The sequence below is a fragment of the Manihot esculenta genome, chromosome 7 (assembly GCF_001659605.2).
Source record: "Manihot esculenta cultivar AM560-2 chromosome 7, M.esculenta_v8, whole genome shotgun sequence".
NCBI classification, from domain to species: Eukaryota; Viridiplantae; Streptophyta; class Magnoliopsida; order Malpighiales; family Euphorbiaceae; genus Manihot; species Manihot esculenta.
Window position 1 is genome coordinate 3,985,494 of NC_035167.2, and position 19,180 is coordinate 4,004,673.

Here is a 19,180-nt window from a genome sequence, read left to right on the forward strand (position 1 = left end):
TGTTGATAATCATTTTGGACAGCTTGTGGATGTTCATTTAGGACAGCTTTTGGATATTCATTTTGGACAACTTCTTCTATACATGAGTCATTTTGGAGAGCTTCTCCTACTTGTAATCACTTGTTGATTTTATGCTTCTAAACTTGATCATGTATTAATCATAATGTGTACATCATTTTGGACAGCTTCATTTTGCAATGGAATGGTTTGAGTAATTATACTCATTTTGGACAGATTCATTTTGTCTAATTAAAAACACATAATTACAACATATCAGTCTTTCAAATAAGACAATTTATAATTTTTGGTATAAAATTCAAGTAAATATAAACACTTAAGTTCTTTAATTTTTATATATTAAAACAGATCAGTTTATGAATTCAAAATTTATAGTTTTCTCAAAATTTTCATCATTTTCAATTTTCTTTGTATCAAATTAAACTAAATACATAACATTAACTCTTTCTTTCTAATACACAAACACAAAATAATTTGAAATTTTCTAACCAGTTGCCATTTCTTAAATTTTATGGGTATAGAATTCAAGTAATTATAAATACTTAAATCTTTTAATTTTTATGTATTAAAATAGATCAGGCTCTAGATTCAAAATCTACAATTTTCTCAAAATTTTTAATATTTTCAATTTTCTTAGTATCAAATTAAATTAAATATATAACATTAATTCCTTTTTTTTTATACATAAACACAACACAATTTAAAATTCTCTATCTTGCTGTCATTTTATAAATTTTTTGGATATACAATTCAAGTAATTATAACATTTAAGTCCTTCATTTTTTATGTATTAAAACATATCAGTCTCTAAATTCAAAATCTTCAGTTTTCTCAAAATTTCCACCATTTTCAATTCCTCCTATCTTTCACAACCAAAGAAAATATTACAAAATAAACACTTTTATTCATTCAAATACCTCATACAACCAAACCATTTTTGCTACTACCACAATCAATAAAAATATACAAATTAACAATAAAGTTTTCAAATTTCCTATTATACATTCAATCCTCTCAAGATTTTTTAACACAAATTTTTTATCTTCCTTCACTCTCTTCACCTCATTCTTTATCTCTTTAAGTAAAACTACAATATTAAGTCTTGCCTCACCTGAGATAACATTTGCTATGGTATTTAGAGGCTCACACTAACCACGAAAACTACCACAAACATTGTCTCTACAAAAGTAACAACGCTTATTTGGGTTATCTGCAGATTCTGAAATACGAATTCCAACCCTTTTTCTGCATCTACAGTTAACATTTTGTAATCTTACATCATAAAATACCGCAGAATCGCTTGAAGTAGACATCTTTCAGCTTTTGAACATTCACCTTCGGAGGAGAGATAAGAATGAGAAAGGAAAAAAAGAGGATTCAGGTTTTTAAATGTAAAAGTTTATTTTATATGTGTTTATTATACATTAGAGTATTTTGAAAACGAAAATAATTTTTAGATATTTATTTTGACCAACTATTTATCTTTGAACTAATAGAGAAATGATGGGAGAGGTTGTACATTTGGACGGAATGAAGGCTTAAGTGTTTGGTTTTAAAAATTCAGAGGCCGATCTGTTAATTATGTAAAACTTAGAGATTAAAATGTAATTCATTCTTTAATTTATGTGATATATAAAAATTCACCCGTTAACCTCTCAATTTTAAAAAAATAAATTAAAACATCTTTAAATATTTTAAAAAATTTATTAATTAATTATTTTATTAATTTTATCTATTAAATATTATTATTTAAATTATATAATATAAAAAAATATATTAATTAGTCTATAATTATGTGAAAATGTCTATTATTTAATTGTTTTTATTAGAATATTTAGATTTTTATCCATAATTAAAGGTTAAAAATAATAAAATAATTAATTAGTAGAATTTTTAAAGTTTAAAAATTTAAAATTATTTTATTATTTAATTATTTAAAGTATTTTAAATATTTAGAATTTTTAGAATTTTTTAAAATTAAGGAACTAAGGGATTATATAGTAATTTTTTAATAAATAATAAGTGAAAACGTCGTCGTAACCGGGAAGAATTGCACCGGGGAGGAAGAAAATTGCTGGGGAGAGGAAGAGTAATGGTGCCAAAGTTGGTGGTTAAGCTGTTAGACGTCAGCTGTCAGTAGTCCGGCTGTCAGCGCAAAATCCGGAAACGGTTATCACTTGACAGGTGTATAAATCTGTAATTGTACAAAGAATGATCTCTAAAATGAATACGTTCTCGAGTCTTTTCTCTTCTTAGTCTTCTCCGATTCTCTGTATTCTTTTCTTCCTGTTTTCTTGAGTTCAATTTTCCTTCAGTTTGCATCAAGTGGTACCGGAGCCAAGGTCCTCGGTCATGGCAGAAGGTGTTAGGGCACAGGAATGGAAACGAGAGTTGTTCACTGTGATTTCAGAGTCAGAACAAAGGCATGAATCTCAGAGGGCAAATCCATGGGGACGTTCAACTTATTTGGAACTTCAATTTCCTCATTTTGATGGTGAAGGGTTGGACGGTTGGCTTCTGAAGGCTGAGTGTTTCTTTGAGTTATGCAATGTTGCGATGGAGAATAAAGACAAGGTAGCAGCTCTCCATTTTGAGGGTAAAGCTTTACAGTGGCATCAATTCTTTGTCAAAGTGAAAGGGGTTGAAGCCTGTGGAGATTGGCAGGAGTATGTGAGGGCTTTGAATGCCAGGTTTGGAAGCCATTTTTATTATGATCCATTATCAGAACTTAGGAATTTGAAACAAGTAGGTACGATAGAAGAGTATTTAGATGCATTTGATGAACTGTTCGCTAAAGTTGATATTAGGGAGGATCAAGCTATAAGTTTCTTTTTATCTGGGTTGATTGATGAATTGCAGATGCCTGTAAGAATGTTTAAACCAAGGTTTTGACCGAAGCATACTCGTTGGCGAGATTGCAGGAGAGAGCAGTAGCTGCATTGCAAAATAAGCCCAAGCCTCGAACCAAGATTCCTATGCAGTATACAGGTAACTCTACAGTTAGAAATACGGGTCCGTATGTAAGTACAAGTTCTAAGGTCCCCAGTTTTCAAGAGCAGGCTGGGCTGTTTTCCACACCAGCGCTGCCTAAGTTACCAGTCCCTCCTCCTAGGGTAATAAGCCCTTGAACAGTAAAGAGTTAGATGAAAAAAGGGCAAAAGGCTTGTGTTTGTGGTGTGATGAAAGATTTGTACCTGGGCACAAATGTAAGAAGAAGCAGGTTTTTACCACGGAATTGAGGAGGTAGGGGAAGATAGTGAAGGAGAAGGGAATGGTGAGGAAGAAGTTATGGGGGAGATGAAGCTGTTCTTAAATACTATCTATGGAGCAGAAGGGTCACAGACTATGAAGATTAGAGGAATATGTGGAAAACGATATATACAAGTGTTAATTAAATCCGGAAGTAGTCATAACCTCCTTAGCGAATATTATGCAAAGAAATTAGGCTGTGAATTGCAACCGGTAACAGGGGTTTCTGTAGAAGTGACAAATGGTAAAAATTTGATTTGTAAGGCCAAGTGTCAAAATTTTAGGTGGAGAATGCAGGGGTATGAGTTTGAAACTGAAGCATACATTTTGCATTTGGATAGTTATGATCTAATACTAGGAGTCCAATGGTTGGCCATGTTGGGTGAAATTACGTGGAATTTTAAAACCTTAAAGATGGAATTTCATTGGCAAGGGCAGTCCTGTGTTTTGACAGGTGAAGATGAGACAAGTTGGAATATGATCACTGCAACAGAGTTTGAGAAATTAATGGTTATTAAACCGCAATTAGCTTCTGGGCAATTGTTGATCCGAGAAGATATGCAGCATGTCAGGGGACAGATGAACTACAAAGCTTTGATGGACAGAAGTAAGAGTACCTGCCCTGAGTTGGATGCTTTATTGCAGGTTTATGAAGATTTAAAGAGCCCTCAGGGTTGCCTCCCAAAGGAAGTCATGGCCACCATGTCCAGTTGCAGGAAGTCTCACAACCAGTAAATGCTAGGTCATACAGTTATGCTTCATTCCAAAAGATGTCATAGAGAAAACGATAAGGAGATAATGGAAGTTAATCGTTCTTTAGAATAGTAATAGTACCTATGCTAGTCCAATAATTTTGGTCAAGAAGAAAGATAGTTCAATTGCTAGTCTGCTGCCAGTGACAGAGACTTTAGCTGTTCTGTCTTTGTTACTTCTATGGTGAGCTCTAGCAAAGCAAGAAAGTCAGAATCAGGTTTCAAAATTAGGGATGTTTTAATCATGTGTTAAATGCGAGCAACAAGTGATTGTATATGTTTGCCTATTGTTACCAAGTGGCAGATAGAGAGACAATGCCTGATTTGCAATATGATAGTTGCTTCTTTGCAGTCCTTTGCTATTTTGTTTATGCTAAATGTTGCATTTGTTTTGTTGGTTCTGATCCTTGATTATTTGGTACAGTTACCTTTCTTGTGGATTTTAGGATATTAACAAGTTGTACATTTGCCCTTCAATTAAGAAGTGGTTTTTAGTAATTCCATATTTACATCAAGCCTAGTCATGACATTTTGCCGTAAAAATTGCTGGAATTAGCATGCAACACATTTTGATAAACTAATACAATTAGAATAGTATAGCTATCATGCCGCTAGCACCCACCAAAATTAGATCAGTACAGTTACAGTAACTCAAAAGGTAGCAAGAGATACAATGACTAGGAGCTAAGGCCCCCAGCCCTATTGCTCCAAAAGAAACTAGGATGCTTCCGGCGAGCTAAGTTTAATCCGACAAATTTAGAAGATTTACATGCATCTCCAACAAAGTAGAAGGCAGGCCTCTAGGACACTGGTCCAAGATAGTCACCCTCCAAGCTGACTAACGCCTGAAACTCCCTTTCTGCCTCTAGCCACTTTGTTCCAATAACGATGAATCTAACCACTGCATCTTTTTCAATCTTTGACATCTTCTCGTTCAGGAAGACTGGATTTTCCCCTGGCACATAGTGGTAATCTGGCATTTTCATATAAGAGAGATATATATGTTCAATTGGTCCACATCTCATGAAAACACCATGCTTAAGCACCTTGTGAACAACCCCTTCCAGAATCTCTCCCCTGAAAATCTTGAAGGTGATGCCACTAAATACAACAGGAAATAGCACATCTCCAGTGTGCTGCCTCACTTTTCCCTCACCTATGTTCTCCAAAGTGGTGACAGCAAGCAAATATCCCAAATCTTTAGTAGCTTTTTTACTAGCAAAATCTTCTAACAAGCGGACAATAATTGACCTCTGGAGCATCAGTCCTTTAACATCCAGGTGCTCGGCAGGGATTATAACATTCCAAGGCAACTGCACTTTGAGATACATATTTCCTATCATGAAACAGAAGAATGAGATATCAATGCCTTGCAATCTAGCATCGGTTTTTGAATTTTACAAAGAAGAGAGATCTATTTAAACAACACAAACCAGGGAGAGAATGGAATGCAAAACCTGATTTAGCACAAGATTCTATTTAGCATCTCAGTTCATGACAAAAATTTTATAAAACAGTTACTCTTCTTAAGACAGAGATATTCAATGTTTTAGCAACCTTTGAAATTGAAACACTTCAGAAATCTCTGATGAGAAAAACTACCTAAAGGAATCTCATTAGATCATCAATTAACCAACAAATAAAATATGGAGGAAAAAAAATTAAATAACATATGAGCCATCTACCCCTTGCACTAGGTAGTGCAATTGCATATGCACTTGACCCTACAGCAGTATGCATGTATATGAAAATTTTATTCACATAGTTCAATTAGCTCATTCTAGGAGACAAATGAATATGATCCAAAAAATAGGAACTGTAAGAAAATAGCAGCATAATCATTAAGCCCTGTGCAGCTAGAAGCATGCTATTACTATGCATGAATTTTAATTGATTTTAGCCATATGAATGCTAATAGATAGACTTTAAACCAAAAAAATATTGGTTCTTTTGTCCTGCAACAGCCAATGCTCCTCCATACTTAACAGAGGATGCTTTTTATCTTCGTCCAGCTTCCGACTGCATTAATGTATATTTCAGTAGAAGTTGACACTATGAAAACAAAACAAAGAAAAAGAAAAAAGGAAAGCAGGAGAGATGAATTCACAAAAAATGAAGAAATATCAGTGTATCGCCCCAACACAACATTCATTTTTTAAACAAGTATAAGCGAGAACAATAATAACGATTAATCACAGTGCCAAATCAAAGACATACTCTCCAGTACTTTCTACATATTGCAAAAAACTTTAGTGTATATCATAGTAGATTCCTACAATCTTGACTGGCCACACTGCCTTCATTAGAAGGCTTGTGTCCCAACAATACACATGATCTCTGTATTATGGATGAAATTTTTGAATGATCCAAACCAATGCACAATCATGACTGCATAAGTGTCAGAGACACATCCCTCCATTACCCGCAACTAACTACTTCAATTACCAGCAGACACTAGAACACTCCTGAGCGATGCAAGTTCAATAATACATCCATGAAGATAATAAGGTAATATGAAAATCTAGTTGAAAATATTTACGATAGAACCCAAATGATCCAAAATAAGCAAACCCACAAACGATGTCCAATTAAATTCTCGAAAAACCAATATGTGAAATCCAAAAAAAAAAAATTGAAGAAACATACATGAAAAATTTTCAGGATAGCCCAATAAACTTAATAATGGAACACTAGTATTGATAGTAACAAAACCCTAAGTCGGCATTATAACAGAAAAGGGCAAAACATAATAAACAAGAGAAAGCAGGAGGAGAGAAGCATACTGCAAAGAGAAATAGATGTTAAGGGCTTCGATGGAGAACCTTCTTTCGTCGGAGATGATGAGCAATTAGAGTTAATTCGTTGAGTAGTGATTGGCACTCCCAAGTTCAGTAGCCAGTGCTAGCCGCGTAAATTGTAATTTGTAAACCACAAAAGACTCTGAACGGGCTTTTTGCCGGGATGGGAGGGTTTTAATTTATAGGTTTTTTGAGATTAAAAGAAAAATATTTATAGATAAATGGTGCCAGATAGTATTTATTTATTTATTTTTTTAAGTTATGGTACGGCCATGATTTAATTTTTTTATTTTTTAATTATTAATATATTATAATAAAATATTTATATTATATTAATTTAATAATTAAATATATATATAAAAGTATTAAATTAAATAATTAATAAAAAAATAAATTAATTAATATAAATATTTAAAATTATAAAAATTAAATTTATTTTTTATTACACTGTTATTTAAAATTATAAAATAAAATTATACTGTAATTTAAATAATTAATAAAAAATAAATAAATAAACTAATTAATATGAATATTTAAATTTATAAAAATTAAATTTACTTTTTATTAGACAGCTATTTAGAATTATAAAATAAAACTATGTTGTGATTAAATGTTATATGTGATCATCTAATTATTTATAATTTATCAAAAATAATAAATTTAATTAATTTATTTTGTAATTAAATTAATTAATTTATTTATTTCTTTTTGATAAATTATAAACAATTTAATATTCTCATATAATATTTAATAGCAAGATAATATAATAATTTTAAATATTTTATATAAATTATTTATAATTTATTAAAAAAATAAATAAATTAAATAATTAATTCAATTAAATAATTTTGTATAAATTTAATAGCATAATAATATTATAATTCTAAATATTTTTATGTGTATTTTTTTATTATTAATTTTTATAATATTCTTATATATTAAAAATATTTTTATAAAATATAATAACTATTTATAACTGATTTTAATATTTTGTATAATTATAAAATAATATTAAATATGTACGAAATTATTAATACTATTTAATTACAGAATTACTGTATTAAACTATTAAAATAATAAAAAATTTTATTATTGAATAAATATATACTATAAAAAATTTAATAAAGTGATTTGTATACGATAATATTATATTTATAAATATTTTTTATGTGTAATTTTTTATTATTAAATTTTTATATATTAAAAATATTTTTATAAAATATAATAATTATTTTTAACTTGTCTTAGTATTTTGAAAAATTATTAAATAATATTATCATGTGATTAAATATATATAAAATTACTCATACTATTTAATTACAGTATCAATATATTAATTTATTAAAATAATAAAAAAATTTATCATTATATAAATATATATTATATAATAAATTATTTTTATACATCCAATCACAATCAAATTATTTTTATATATTTAATTATTTTTATACAGTATTAATATATTAATTTATTCAAATAATAAAAAAATTTATCATTATATAAATATATATTATATGATAAATTATTTTTATACATTTAATTATAATAAAATTAAACTTTAAAATTATATAATATCAGTAATTTTTTATTTAAAAATTAATAATAAAATCTATTAAATATTACAATATTAAAATTATAAAAAAATTATTATTATAAAAATATAATATAAATATTTTATTATAATATATTAATAATTAAAAAATAAAAAAATTAAATCACAATTGAAAAAAAAAAAAACAATATTTTCGGGTGTTACATGGCGCCCTAAGCTACGTCGTTTTAAGCCCTAATCGTTCGAGAAACGAGAGGAGAGACTTTTCATTTTCCTTAGCTGACGAAATGCCGGAACCGGATCACTTTGAACCCACCACCATGGTCGTCGGTCACCTTTTTCGGCTCTCCCTTTCTAACCTGACGTTCACGTTCACCAGTCAGCACTTTCAAGCCGTCACTGTTGTTGTGAGTTTAGATTGAACTTAAGTCATCATAGTAGCTACTTTCCGTCTTTCCAAGTCGATCTCTTTCAGAGTTTCAGAGTCTTCACTGATCCAAGAAATACCCGATTGGAAGTAAGTAAAGTCTCGAAAGATTCAAACATTTCCACAACTGCAATGCAAATAAATTGATGTAAACTTCCTCTTAATTCACTGTTTTGTTTGTAGACATTCTTTGTTTAGCTGGATTCTGCTTTAAATATGGTTTGTCTAGCTTCTATGAGTTTAAATTGCAGACATTGAAAGTTTATTTATTTATTTATTTTAAGATTGGCTTCTAACTTGTTGAAGACATCCAATTCCAGCATAAATTTATGAAAAGTGAAGTCCATTTAATTGAGTACTCTAAACTGCTAAGTGGGTCAACAAAAGCTATCCAATGGTTTTCCTATAGTTTATTTGCTTCAGATGTTGTTTTCTTTTAAGTTCATTCATGCAAGTAGCCTCAGTTTATTTACTTTGATCAGTCCTTTTGGTGTGTTTGCTAGTGATTATTTAATATTTAGGTTCCTGCAATGCAAACAATCGTTTCTGTAATCGTGATGATAATGATTAGCCTCAGTTTAGTTGGATGTTTTATACTTTTTGGCCATGGATGTTTGATGGTTGTTTACTAATCTTGTGCATCTTTTCTTATGTTTGCTAGCAATAAGGAGGCCCCTAAAGCGATTTTACATAACTACAAGGTCGTTTGTTATCTTAACCATGAGGAAAGAAGAAGTGAATCGGTGCCAGATTCAGGAATGGTACCCAAAATTCAAGTCTGTATCTATAAGAACTATAATTCATGAGCTTCCAGAATCTTTTGTTGAGTACCTTGTTGATGATTTAGGACCCTTTATCCTCCCCATTTCTGTCTCTAATGAAGATGCTTTACCAAATAGAATTCATAATCCTATAGATGAAGAGGATTATCAAGTGTCAGAAGGGTCTGGAGATGAAGCAGAGCAACCTATGTCACCCCCATCTTTCCCTGAGCTTGCATTGAAGATTAAGGAATCAATTGAAATCCTTGGGGGTGCAGTTTTTCCTAAGCTTAACTGGAGTTCCCCAAAAGACTCTGCTTGGATTAGCACTTCTGGAACCCTCTGCTGCACTTCATTCAGTGAGATTGCACTATTGCTGCGGTCATCTGATTCACTGGTCCATGATTTATGCTATGCCTATGATTCATGCAGCGACAAAACCTTGTCAAGACCCCCAAGTTTCTTCCTTGCACTCCGCAAGTGGTATTCATCTTTGTTGCCTGAGATGGAAATCCGTTGTTTTGTTTGGGGTCATCACCTTGTTGGAATCTCACAGCGCGAAGTCACTACATTTTATCCTGTTCTCCTTGAGAAGAAAAGTAATCTTCAATTGCTGATTGAAAATTTTTTTATGGATAAAGTGAGGTTCAATTTTGAGTCAGAGAATTACACATTTGATATTTATGTCACCAAGGATGAGTGTGTTAAAATTGTGGATTTTAATCCTTGGGGTGCATTTACACTTCCATTGCTGTTCACTTGGGAGGAATTAGAGCAGAATGTGAGAGAGGAGAACAGTGTGGACTTCAGAATTGTGGAGAGCCAATGTGGAATTCGGCCAGGGCTGAAAACAGCAGTTCCACTGGATTATTTGGATACTAGTCCAGGGAGTGGGTGGGATCAATTCCTGAGGAAAGTTGATGCAGAGTTCAAGCAACAGGAAATTACTCCTACAGGTGGATCTGATGCTTGAAGATTTCAGAGGCATTTTTCCTTTTTCAGTTGATTCAGCATTCAGGTAGTCATTCTGTTTTTGTCAAACCTGGTTTCATATGCCTCCTGCAACAGGAAATTAGTTTTGCATTTGGACTAGATTTTATTTTAGACAACTGATAGGATATTGATAGTGGCATATCAAATTGATGAATTCCTTTGAAAAAAAAAATATGGCTAGCAAATATTTTACTTTTTTGCTGGAATGCAATTTCCTTTTGGCTTGATAGATTAATAAGAATATTGAGTAATAATTAGATGAACAAATTGCTCAAGAAGATGGAAAAAAGTTAACCATTCATAGGTGAGCATCTCTGTTTTACTGTTCTTTTTCAGTGATATAAATTATTGAGCACTATATCCTTATATTTAATCGTTACGTGTTATATGCATAATATATTACATTTTAAGTTTGATTAGTTGACATTTTAAAGAACATTCATATTGCATTCAGAGGAGAATAAGTTTTCATATATTTATGAAATTAAAAATTATGATAAATTAAATGTTCATATCCATGGAAAAATGCTTATTTATTAGGCTTTTTTATTCAATTTCAAAACTCAATAGGCTAAAGTAAATAGTAAAAAATTATGGAACTGAAGAGATTCATATGACTTCCAATTAAAAACCATGAAATTTGACATGCAATGTTAATGATGCATGAAGGAGATTCACAAAGTTACATTCACTCATTCAACTTCCAATTTTTTTTTTTTTGGGGATTCACTAGGTATTCTTTTCTGTCTGTTTTATGTGCGTAAAGATTAATCTTTTGGTGATTTATGGTTGTTCCAGGAAAAAAACTTGCGGTTTTCTGGCTGTTCCTCCCAACAATGCATTTTACAAGGAAAAATTTGTGGTTTTCTACTACAATATTATATGGGCTTTGCATCTTTTACATACCTGCAGTCTGCAGACTTCTTTTTTTTTTCTTTTTTCTTTTTTTTGGCATGGATTCTTTGGGTTTGCTAGGAATCTAGGTACGACTCGTAATAATGTATTAAACATGTATACTCTCTGAACATAGGGAATAAGGAACCTAATCTGATAATATTAGTTTATCATATGATTAATTGAGACTGAGAAAACATGAATTAACAGAGAGTCTAAAGAAAATTAAGTAGAAGCTTTACCATAAAAAAACAAAAGCATCAAATAATATTATTTGTTAATATTCTCTTATACCATTATCTGCTCTTTTAGCAATACATTTAAAGAAGTCATTATATAAAGCTGCCCAAAATACTTCAAGAAGATATTGATCAAGTTAAGAGGATACTGAATGAATGACCCATGATTAGCATTGTATTGATGATTGACAAAGGTATATTGACATTGCTAATACATGTTAAACAGGTCATCTTTTGAATGTTGAGGCCAGAGCTGTAGTTGATGCAGAGAACAGAATGGATAACGTATGACTTCCTGGTTATCCTCTATGCAGGTTTTCAAGACAAGGATAAAGTAGACAAACTTTGGAAATCCTTCAGAATGAATGACTAGCCAAAAAATAACAAACAGAAACTTCATTTGCATCCTATCTTGATATCTGATGCTTGGACATTTGAAAGAAGCTGGAGAAGTTCTTGATCGGTGGAAACAGTCAACCACTAGAGACTTTGATGATGCATTATCAGGCACTGGATTAACTGGAATTACGAACCAGTCCCATGGTCTTCTGATTGAGAGGAATTCTGATCCTTCCAATAAAACAAAATGATTGTAGAAGTATGCTGCAATGGGCAGGAATATCATTGATATGTCTTTGAACATTCAGGAGAAAGAATAAACACTATTGCAAATGTTGATGTGTGATCCTCACTCGGAAATATTGCCTGGCCCGAAGAGTGCAGAAGACTGCTAACAAGGTCCACATGTTGAGCTTGAGGATGCCTCCAGAATGGCTTGATCCTCTTTCAGTTTGTATTTCACGTGGATCCTCTTTTTGGTGCATACGCCACCTTCATGCAATCTGAAATCTCAAAGTTAGAAGTCAAACAAAGGCAAAGCAATAAAAACATGGACATATGAAAGATGGGAAAAAATAAAACAAATTAAGACTATGTTCATTTGTACAAAATAATTTGTATTTAAAAAATATTTTTTATGAAAAATATTTTTTTATAATTCTTAATTTTATATGCAAGTCTGTCTCCTGAACAAACGCCAACGGTACATGCCAGTATACAAAGTTCAAATGTACGTTATTGTTTCAGTTGTGTTTCTTTAAACATGATTGTAGTTCACTTCAGCAACTTACTTTTCAGTCACATGATTCCTTCCTTTTCTAATTTTCTCTTACTATTTTCTTCTTTAATTTCAAATTCTTGCCCTTATTTAATTTTTTTTTTTCAAAAAGAAAACCTTTAATTCTTCCTTTTTGGCTTTGTGAGCAGCAGAATATGCAACTGCCTCTCGTCATTTTTCACTTTTCAAGAGATAGAGAGAGAATATATCCATGGCCAAATCACCACCATTGCTCACCAGACCCCAAAGCCATAGCCCCAAGAAATATCATCAGCATCCTAAACGACGCCCTATGTCACCGTTTTGCATCTCCATCTTTCTTCTCGTCACCTGTGTCGCTTTCTTCACTCTCTTCCAAATCCAATCCCTTCACACTCCACCATCTTCTTCATCACCATGGTCTCTCATGCATCAGTGGCGGAAAGTCACCACCAGCAGCCAAGAACTCACATCCATGGCTGAAAAGCTTAAGCAAGCGGTCACATTTCTCCCACTAAAAGATCTGCGTTACCAAGACAAAGCCCTAGAAGGCCACACATGGTTCATGAGCTCCATGTATGATATACATGAAGAAGGCGAGGTTCAATACCAGCAGTTTCCTTCAGAATCCTCTAACGGCAGGCTACTTTGTTTGAAAGGACGTGATACCCATGATGGATCTTGGAACTCTTATGCCTTAGCTTGGCCTGAAACCCTACCTCTCAATGCAAGCCTCCTAAAAGGCTTAACTTTTGTATCATATAATCACTACAACTATGATAATATCTGGCATGGGCTATCTGCTGTTGTGCCATTTGTTGCTTGGCATATAAGAAACGGCTGTGAATCTCCAAGCAGATGGATTCTGTACCACTGGGGCGAGCTTAGGTTCAAAATGAGCACATGGCTAAGGACCCTGACTGAGGCTACGTATGGTGCCGACCCATATATTGAAGGGTTCGAATGGGCTAACAACAGTGAGCCAGTTTGCTTTGAAAAAGCTGTGGTGATGAGGCATAATGAAGGTGGCATGTCAAGGGAGAGGAGAATAGAGACTTATGATCTCATGAGATGTAAGGCTAGAGCTTACTGTAATTTGAGCTTGGAGGATGCAAGAATCAATGACAAGGGATTACCAAGAATTGGATTGACATTGTTTATGAGAACAGGTCCAAGATCTTTCAGGAATGAGTCTGCTGTGATTGGCATCTTTGAAAAGGAGTGTGCAAAGGTGGAGGGCTGCAAGTTGATGGTGGCTTACTCCAATAATCTTACATTCTGTGAGCAGGTTAGCCAAATTCTCCTTAACTTTGCTAGCAATTGCAAGTGATTTGTTTCAATTTTTTCATATGTTAGTCAATTTTCCTTGCCATGATCAATTCATCTTTTGGCTCATAATTAGTTTCCTAGCTCAATTTGATTTTTTTTTTTTTTACAAAGTTTTTTCTTTGAAAGAAAGATCTGTTAATGAGTGAAGCGCAAGAATTGTCGTGTATGAAGGTAGGTCACATGGGAGAACACTCCTCATCTTATGAAGAGGTTGAGTATGACTTAATTTTGGCCAACTTTTTGGAATGAAAGTATAAAAAGCCACTTTTTTTTTTTCATTTGCCTTTATTTAATTTTTGGAAAAAAATTTCAGTTACTATAATTTTTCATATATATCATTTTTATTTATTTATATATATATATATATGCAGGTGAAGCTGATGAGCTTGACTGATATTCTAGCATCACCTCATGGTGCTCAATTGACCAACATGTTTCTAATGGACAGAAACAGCAGTGTGATGGAATTCTTCCCCAAAGGATGGTTAAAACTTGCAGGTGTAGGCCAATATGTTTACCATTGGATTGCTAGCTGGTCTGGGATGAAACACCAAGGTGCATGGCGAGACCCCGATGGCGATCCCTGCCCTTTTCCTGAAGATGATCGCCGGTGCATGTCCGTTTACAAAGGTGGTAAAATTGGATTCAATGAGACTTATTTCTCTGAGTGGGCTGCAAATATTCTCAGTGAAGTCAAGAGAAGAAAGATGGAGAATGTATCAAATAACACCACTGCTTCAACTTCTAGCTGTCCCTGTAGCTAAGTACTATAATCGCAATACTCCCTTTCCATTTTTCCTTTTTTCTTTTTCTTTTTTTATTAATTTCGTTGCATACTTTATACACGAGAGAACATTTGTGTTAGAGACGAATTTGGATTAGTCGATCACAATAACATATTGGTTTATGAAAATCGAATTTTAGGCAAAAATTAATTTAAATCAAATCGATCTGATTTAATTCGATTCGATTCGATTTTATAAGTGCTTTTTAATGGATTTTTTATCAACATTCTTGATGCAATTACTATTTTTTTTTCTTAAAAAAAAGTTGGATGGATTGAAATTTGTGGTTTCAACCATTGATTTCGATCTATTTTTAATTCAAACGTTAAAAGTATTGAAATCGACCCTTTTATTATCAATTCTAGATTAAACTGATTACATTGACTAAGGCTGATTTTGGTTCAATTCACAATTCAGTCCGACCACTGGCTAGGCCTACTCGTCACCATATCAATCTTTTATTTCTTCAATAGATGATCTAATAATCAAACAAGTCATTGGTATTTATTAAAAAAAAAAAAAAAAGTTTAACTAGTGAAGTGCTTTATTAAAAGCATGATGAATTGAATTAGGGTATTGCAAGTAGAATTCAAGAAATTCCCTTATTGTCTTGGCTTGAAAAAGCAGAAGCATTTCATTTTGTTAGAGCAAAAAGAAGATAATTAAAAAAAATGAAAGCTTGTTGGAGGTCATGGGTGCATGTTATATCTCCTTTTGGGCTTAATTGAATCAAGAATCAATATTTTGAATTAATTTAGCCCAAATTAAAATAAGAAAGGTTTAACTGATTTTTTTTAAAAATTAGGAATTTGGAGGATATTTAGTTTTTTTTGTTGAATTTACTAATCGATATATATTTTAAAAGAGTAATTGATAGCAGATAAATATTCTAAATATAAAAGAGTAATTAACAGCGGATAAACATATGATAAGATAGATATCAATTGAATTTTGTATGAACTTTATAATTATAGTTGTTTATTATATGTTGATAACTAATTTAATTTAATTTTTTATTTTTTTAAAATAATTTGATTTTTTTTTATTTATAATACTCCTTTCTCTCCATAATTTGTATTTATTTGATGTTTTATAATTTTTTTATTAATTTTTCAATTATATCATTTTAAAAATATTAAAATTATTAAATATTAAAAAAATTTTAAGACCTTGTTTGAAAGTAAGATAAAATTAAATAGAATTATAACTGTAATTTATATATTACTATATGACCTGATTGAAATGAATTTATGTAATAATTGGTCGATTCGTAAAAAAAAATACGAGGTAATTAGCGTTTAGGGACAAATATTCCGATACGTAAGTCAATAAAATAAGAAACGGCGAGGATAATAAATTGTTTAGAATTTAAAAATAATTTTATAAAAATATGTATTTTAATATTTATATTCATTAATATTTATATTATAAAAAGTTAGAGTTTGTAATCAAATCTCTTAAATATTCAACTAGACTAAGGAATATGCTATTATAGGTATAATAAACATTATTATATTCTCTAAAATATTTTTTTATAAAATCTTATTCTATAGTTAAAGTGGTGAATTTGATAAATAGCCTAGATTTATAGTGTTTGAAATTTTTTTTTTTATAGGTGGACCATGTAACATCTGATTATATTTTTATCACATAATTTTATCTTTTAATAATAGTTTATGATTTATTTTCAACGATTAATATATTATATCATTTCAATGATAAAATGTAAGAGTGTATAATAATTTTAAAATAATTAAAATAATAAATAAGTAAAAATTATAAAATAAAAGAAATATATTAATTTTATATATATATATAATAAAATAAATTATAAATATATTTTTTTATATAAAATGAATAATAATAATTGAATATAATTTAAATACTTATAATAAATCGATTATAATTAATTATTAGCTGTTAGTTACGGTTAGGGGTGAGCATTCGGTCGGTTCGGTTTAAAACTGAACCGAACCGAATAAACCAAAAATTGAAATTTTAGTATTTATAAAAATCAAACCGAACCGATTTTGGTCAGAAACCGAATCAAACCGAACCAGTTTGATTCGGTTTGATCGATTTTGATTTTTAATAATTTTTTTTATTTTTTATACTTTATTTTTAAGATTTTAAAATTTAATTAAAATATTTTAATTTTAATATGATTTAATTTCTCAATATTATTGAAAAAATATATTATTATCACTAATCGGTTCGGTTCAATTTTTTTGATTTTTTTCTAATCAAAACCGAACCGAACCGAAATAACTGAAATTTCTGAAATTAAAAATCGAATCGAATCGAAACTGAACCAAATTTTTAAATCGATTCGATTCGATCGATTTTTTCGATTTGAATCGAATACTGCGAACTAGTTACGGTGAAATAATCAATAAAAGTGATAATTATAGCTTACGATTAAATTATACAGACCGTTAATTAGTAATTAGATTTTAGTTGAAGGGATCAATTTAAATCTTTAGTCAATAAATATAAAAATTAAAAGGACACTAATTTATTGATGAGAATGTTTTGGACCACAGGCAGTGGGCCATATACTAATAACATAGCATTCTCATCAGCTACTCCTAGATTCGACACCCCTTGATTGATGAGAATGTTTAAAATGACTAATTTAAACATTCTCATCTAATTTTTTATTAATTATTTTTAAAATGATTAAAATATTTTTAAATATAATTTTTTAATTATCAAACTATATCAAAATCAATATTTATACCTTTTAATTTTTTTAAAAATAAATAATTTAGTTATAACAAAATACATAATTTATCCTCTCATTTTTTATGAAAAGTTATTTTATCATTTTAATTTTAGTTTTATCTTATTTACTCATTCAATTTTTAAATTATGAAATAATTTAATCCATATAATTAGTATATAATATTTATGTGCTACTATATATTAAGTTATTTAATAAATAAAAGTAAAAAGGGTGATATATACATCCTATCCCTTTATAAAAATTAAATTATTCAAAATTTTAAAATTAAAAAAATAAATAAGATAAAATTAAAGTTGAGGAATAACATGAAAAATTATTTAAAATTTAGTTAAAAAGTAAATAAGATAAAATTAAAGTTGAGAAATAAAATCGCTTTTCATGAAAAGGTGAAGGCATAAATTATTGTATTCTAATTTTATCAAATAGAAAGAAAATACCTTCGATTTAATAAAATCAAAATATAAAAATTTAAAATATTAAATTTTAAAAATGGAGGAGCATGCAGATTAATTTTTACCTAGAAAAGTAGCTTTTCAAATAAATAAAAAAGAAATTGATATTACAGATATTAGATCGATAATATGGCTAAAATAGTACTCTATTATGATTGGCTAGACCTGTAAGGAAGAGAAAGTGAGGTAGTGGTGGGTGCCCACGGCAGCCACTCCGACGCTCAAGTTAGTGTACTGAAGAATAGAAATAATGCAATGCATTGCTTAGAATTTGAATAGTGTTCAAGAATAGTGTTTTCTTTATCTCTGTAATTCTTCTCCTTTTATACTGTAAGAATATGGAGATAATTATAGTATTTCACAATGATCCGACGATGATGTGGACGACTGCTTGATAAAATATATCATTGGCTATAGATTGATAATTCCACGATAACTGGCATAATGAGGATACGTTGGATTGTTCCTGATAATAGTAACTCCATGCTGAGACTTGCCCTGTTGAGGGAAGAGCGAGTCTTGATGATAAACCAGGTGTATGAGTTGTCTGGATCTTCCTTTCCTTGGGTTGGATTATGTTACCTACTTGTCAGATCTTTGCCATGTGGACTTGTCTTATGGTGTTAGCTCATGACTCACTTTGAGTGATTGTTACGTAGCATCATAGTCCCCCACTAGTCTTTGATTCTTCATATTCGAAGGTGACGATTTGTCCTTTTAATTTCGCGGCATTATTTCTTGCCTTGGTCATGATGGTTGCCTTATTTAAAACTTTGCCGGCTATGCCACTGTATAAGAACCCTCCTTCCTCATCTTTATGACTATCATCTGTGGGAGACATGAATCAGAGTATTTTCTTTTCTTTTCTTGAGAATAGTCAAATCTGTAAGGAGGATATCATCATGGTCTTCGAAGAGCAGCTGAAGACAGGTCTTCAAGAAGGTGCAAACGCACTGCTTAGTCCTGAGGACTACAACTAGTCCAACTATAACGGTTTTTTAGCGTCACGACCCCAGGGAGGGGGTTGGATTGTGCAAGATTGATTCCAATGGCTAAGTCAAGGAAGTAATTAGAGGTACAGTCCTTCAT

General features: G+C 30.9%; 3 protein-coding genes across 6 annotated transcripts; 2 read left to right on the forward strand and 1 right to left on the reverse strand.

Annotated features, from left to right (window-relative positions):
* Positions 1-4,592: 4,592 nt before the first annotated feature.
* On the reverse strand, positions 4,593-6,979 carry LOC110618474 (DNA-directed RNA polymerase V subunit 7). 2 transcript variants are annotated; one of them, XM_021761608.2, is made up of 2 exons: positions 6,842-6,979; positions 4,593-5,355 (listed from the first exon to the last, which is right to left on the reverse strand). In XM_021761608.2, exon 2 carries the CDS (start codon positions 5,348-5,350, stop codon positions 4,820-4,822), a length of 531 nt encoding a protein of 176 aa, XP_021617300.1. In that variant the 5' UTR covers positions 5,351-5,355; positions 6,842-6,979; the 3' UTR covers positions 4,593-4,819. The 2 variants fall into 2 exon arrangements, with proteins under 2 accessions (XP_021617300.1, XP_021617301.1); XM_021761609.2 differs by having other exon boundaries at positions 6,803-6,978.
* A 1,653-nt stretch (positions 6,980-8,632) lies between these two features.
* On the forward strand, positions 8,633-12,692 carry LOC110619141 (cell division cycle protein 123 homolog). 3 transcript variants are annotated; one of them, XM_043958073.1, is made up of 3 exons: positions 8,633-8,886; positions 9,458-10,575; positions 11,349-12,692. In XM_043958073.1, the coding sequence occupies exon 2, from the start codon at positions 9,517-9,519 to the stop codon at positions 10,528-10,530; it is 1,014 nt and encodes a 337-aa protein (XP_043814008.1). In that variant the 5' UTR covers positions 8,633-8,886; positions 9,458-9,516; the 3' UTR covers positions 10,531-10,575; positions 11,349-12,692. The 3 variants fall into 3 exon arrangements, with proteins under 3 accessions (XP_043814008.1, XP_021618089.1, XP_021618090.1); XM_021762397.2 differs by having other exon boundaries at positions 11,910-12,692; XM_021762398.2 differs by having other exon boundaries at positions 11,998-12,692.
* Positions 12,693-13,004: 312 nt separating this feature from the next.
* Positions 13,005-14,951, forward strand: LOC110618435. Its single transcript, XM_021761565.2, has 2 exons — positions 13,005-14,067; positions 14,480-14,951. The coding sequence occupies exons 1-2, from the start codon at positions 13,012-13,014 to the stop codon at positions 14,870-14,872; spliced, it is 1,449 nt and encodes a 482-aa protein (XP_021617257.2). The 5' UTR covers positions 13,005-13,011; the 3' UTR covers positions 14,873-14,951.
* Positions 14,952-19,180: the final 4,229 nt, after the last annotated feature.

Bases quoted from the DNA above. Each gene is read 5' to 3' on its own strand.
- LOC110618435 (XM_021761565.2), top strand. From the start codon at position 13,012: ATGGCCAAATCACCACCATTGCTCACCAGACCCCAAAGCCATAGCCCC. The intron at 14,068-14,479 runs GTTAGCCAAATT...ATATATATGCAG, and splicing joins ATCTTACATTCTGTGAGCAG to GTGAAGCTGATGAGCTTGAC.
- LOC110619141 (XM_043958073.1), top strand. From the start codon at position 9,517: ATGAGGAAAGAAGAAGTGAATCGGTGCCAGATTCAGGAATGGTACCCA.
- LOC110618474 (XM_021761608.2), bottom strand. From the start codon at position 5,350: ATGTATCTCAAAGTGCAGTTGCCTTGGAATGTTATAATCCCTGCCGAG.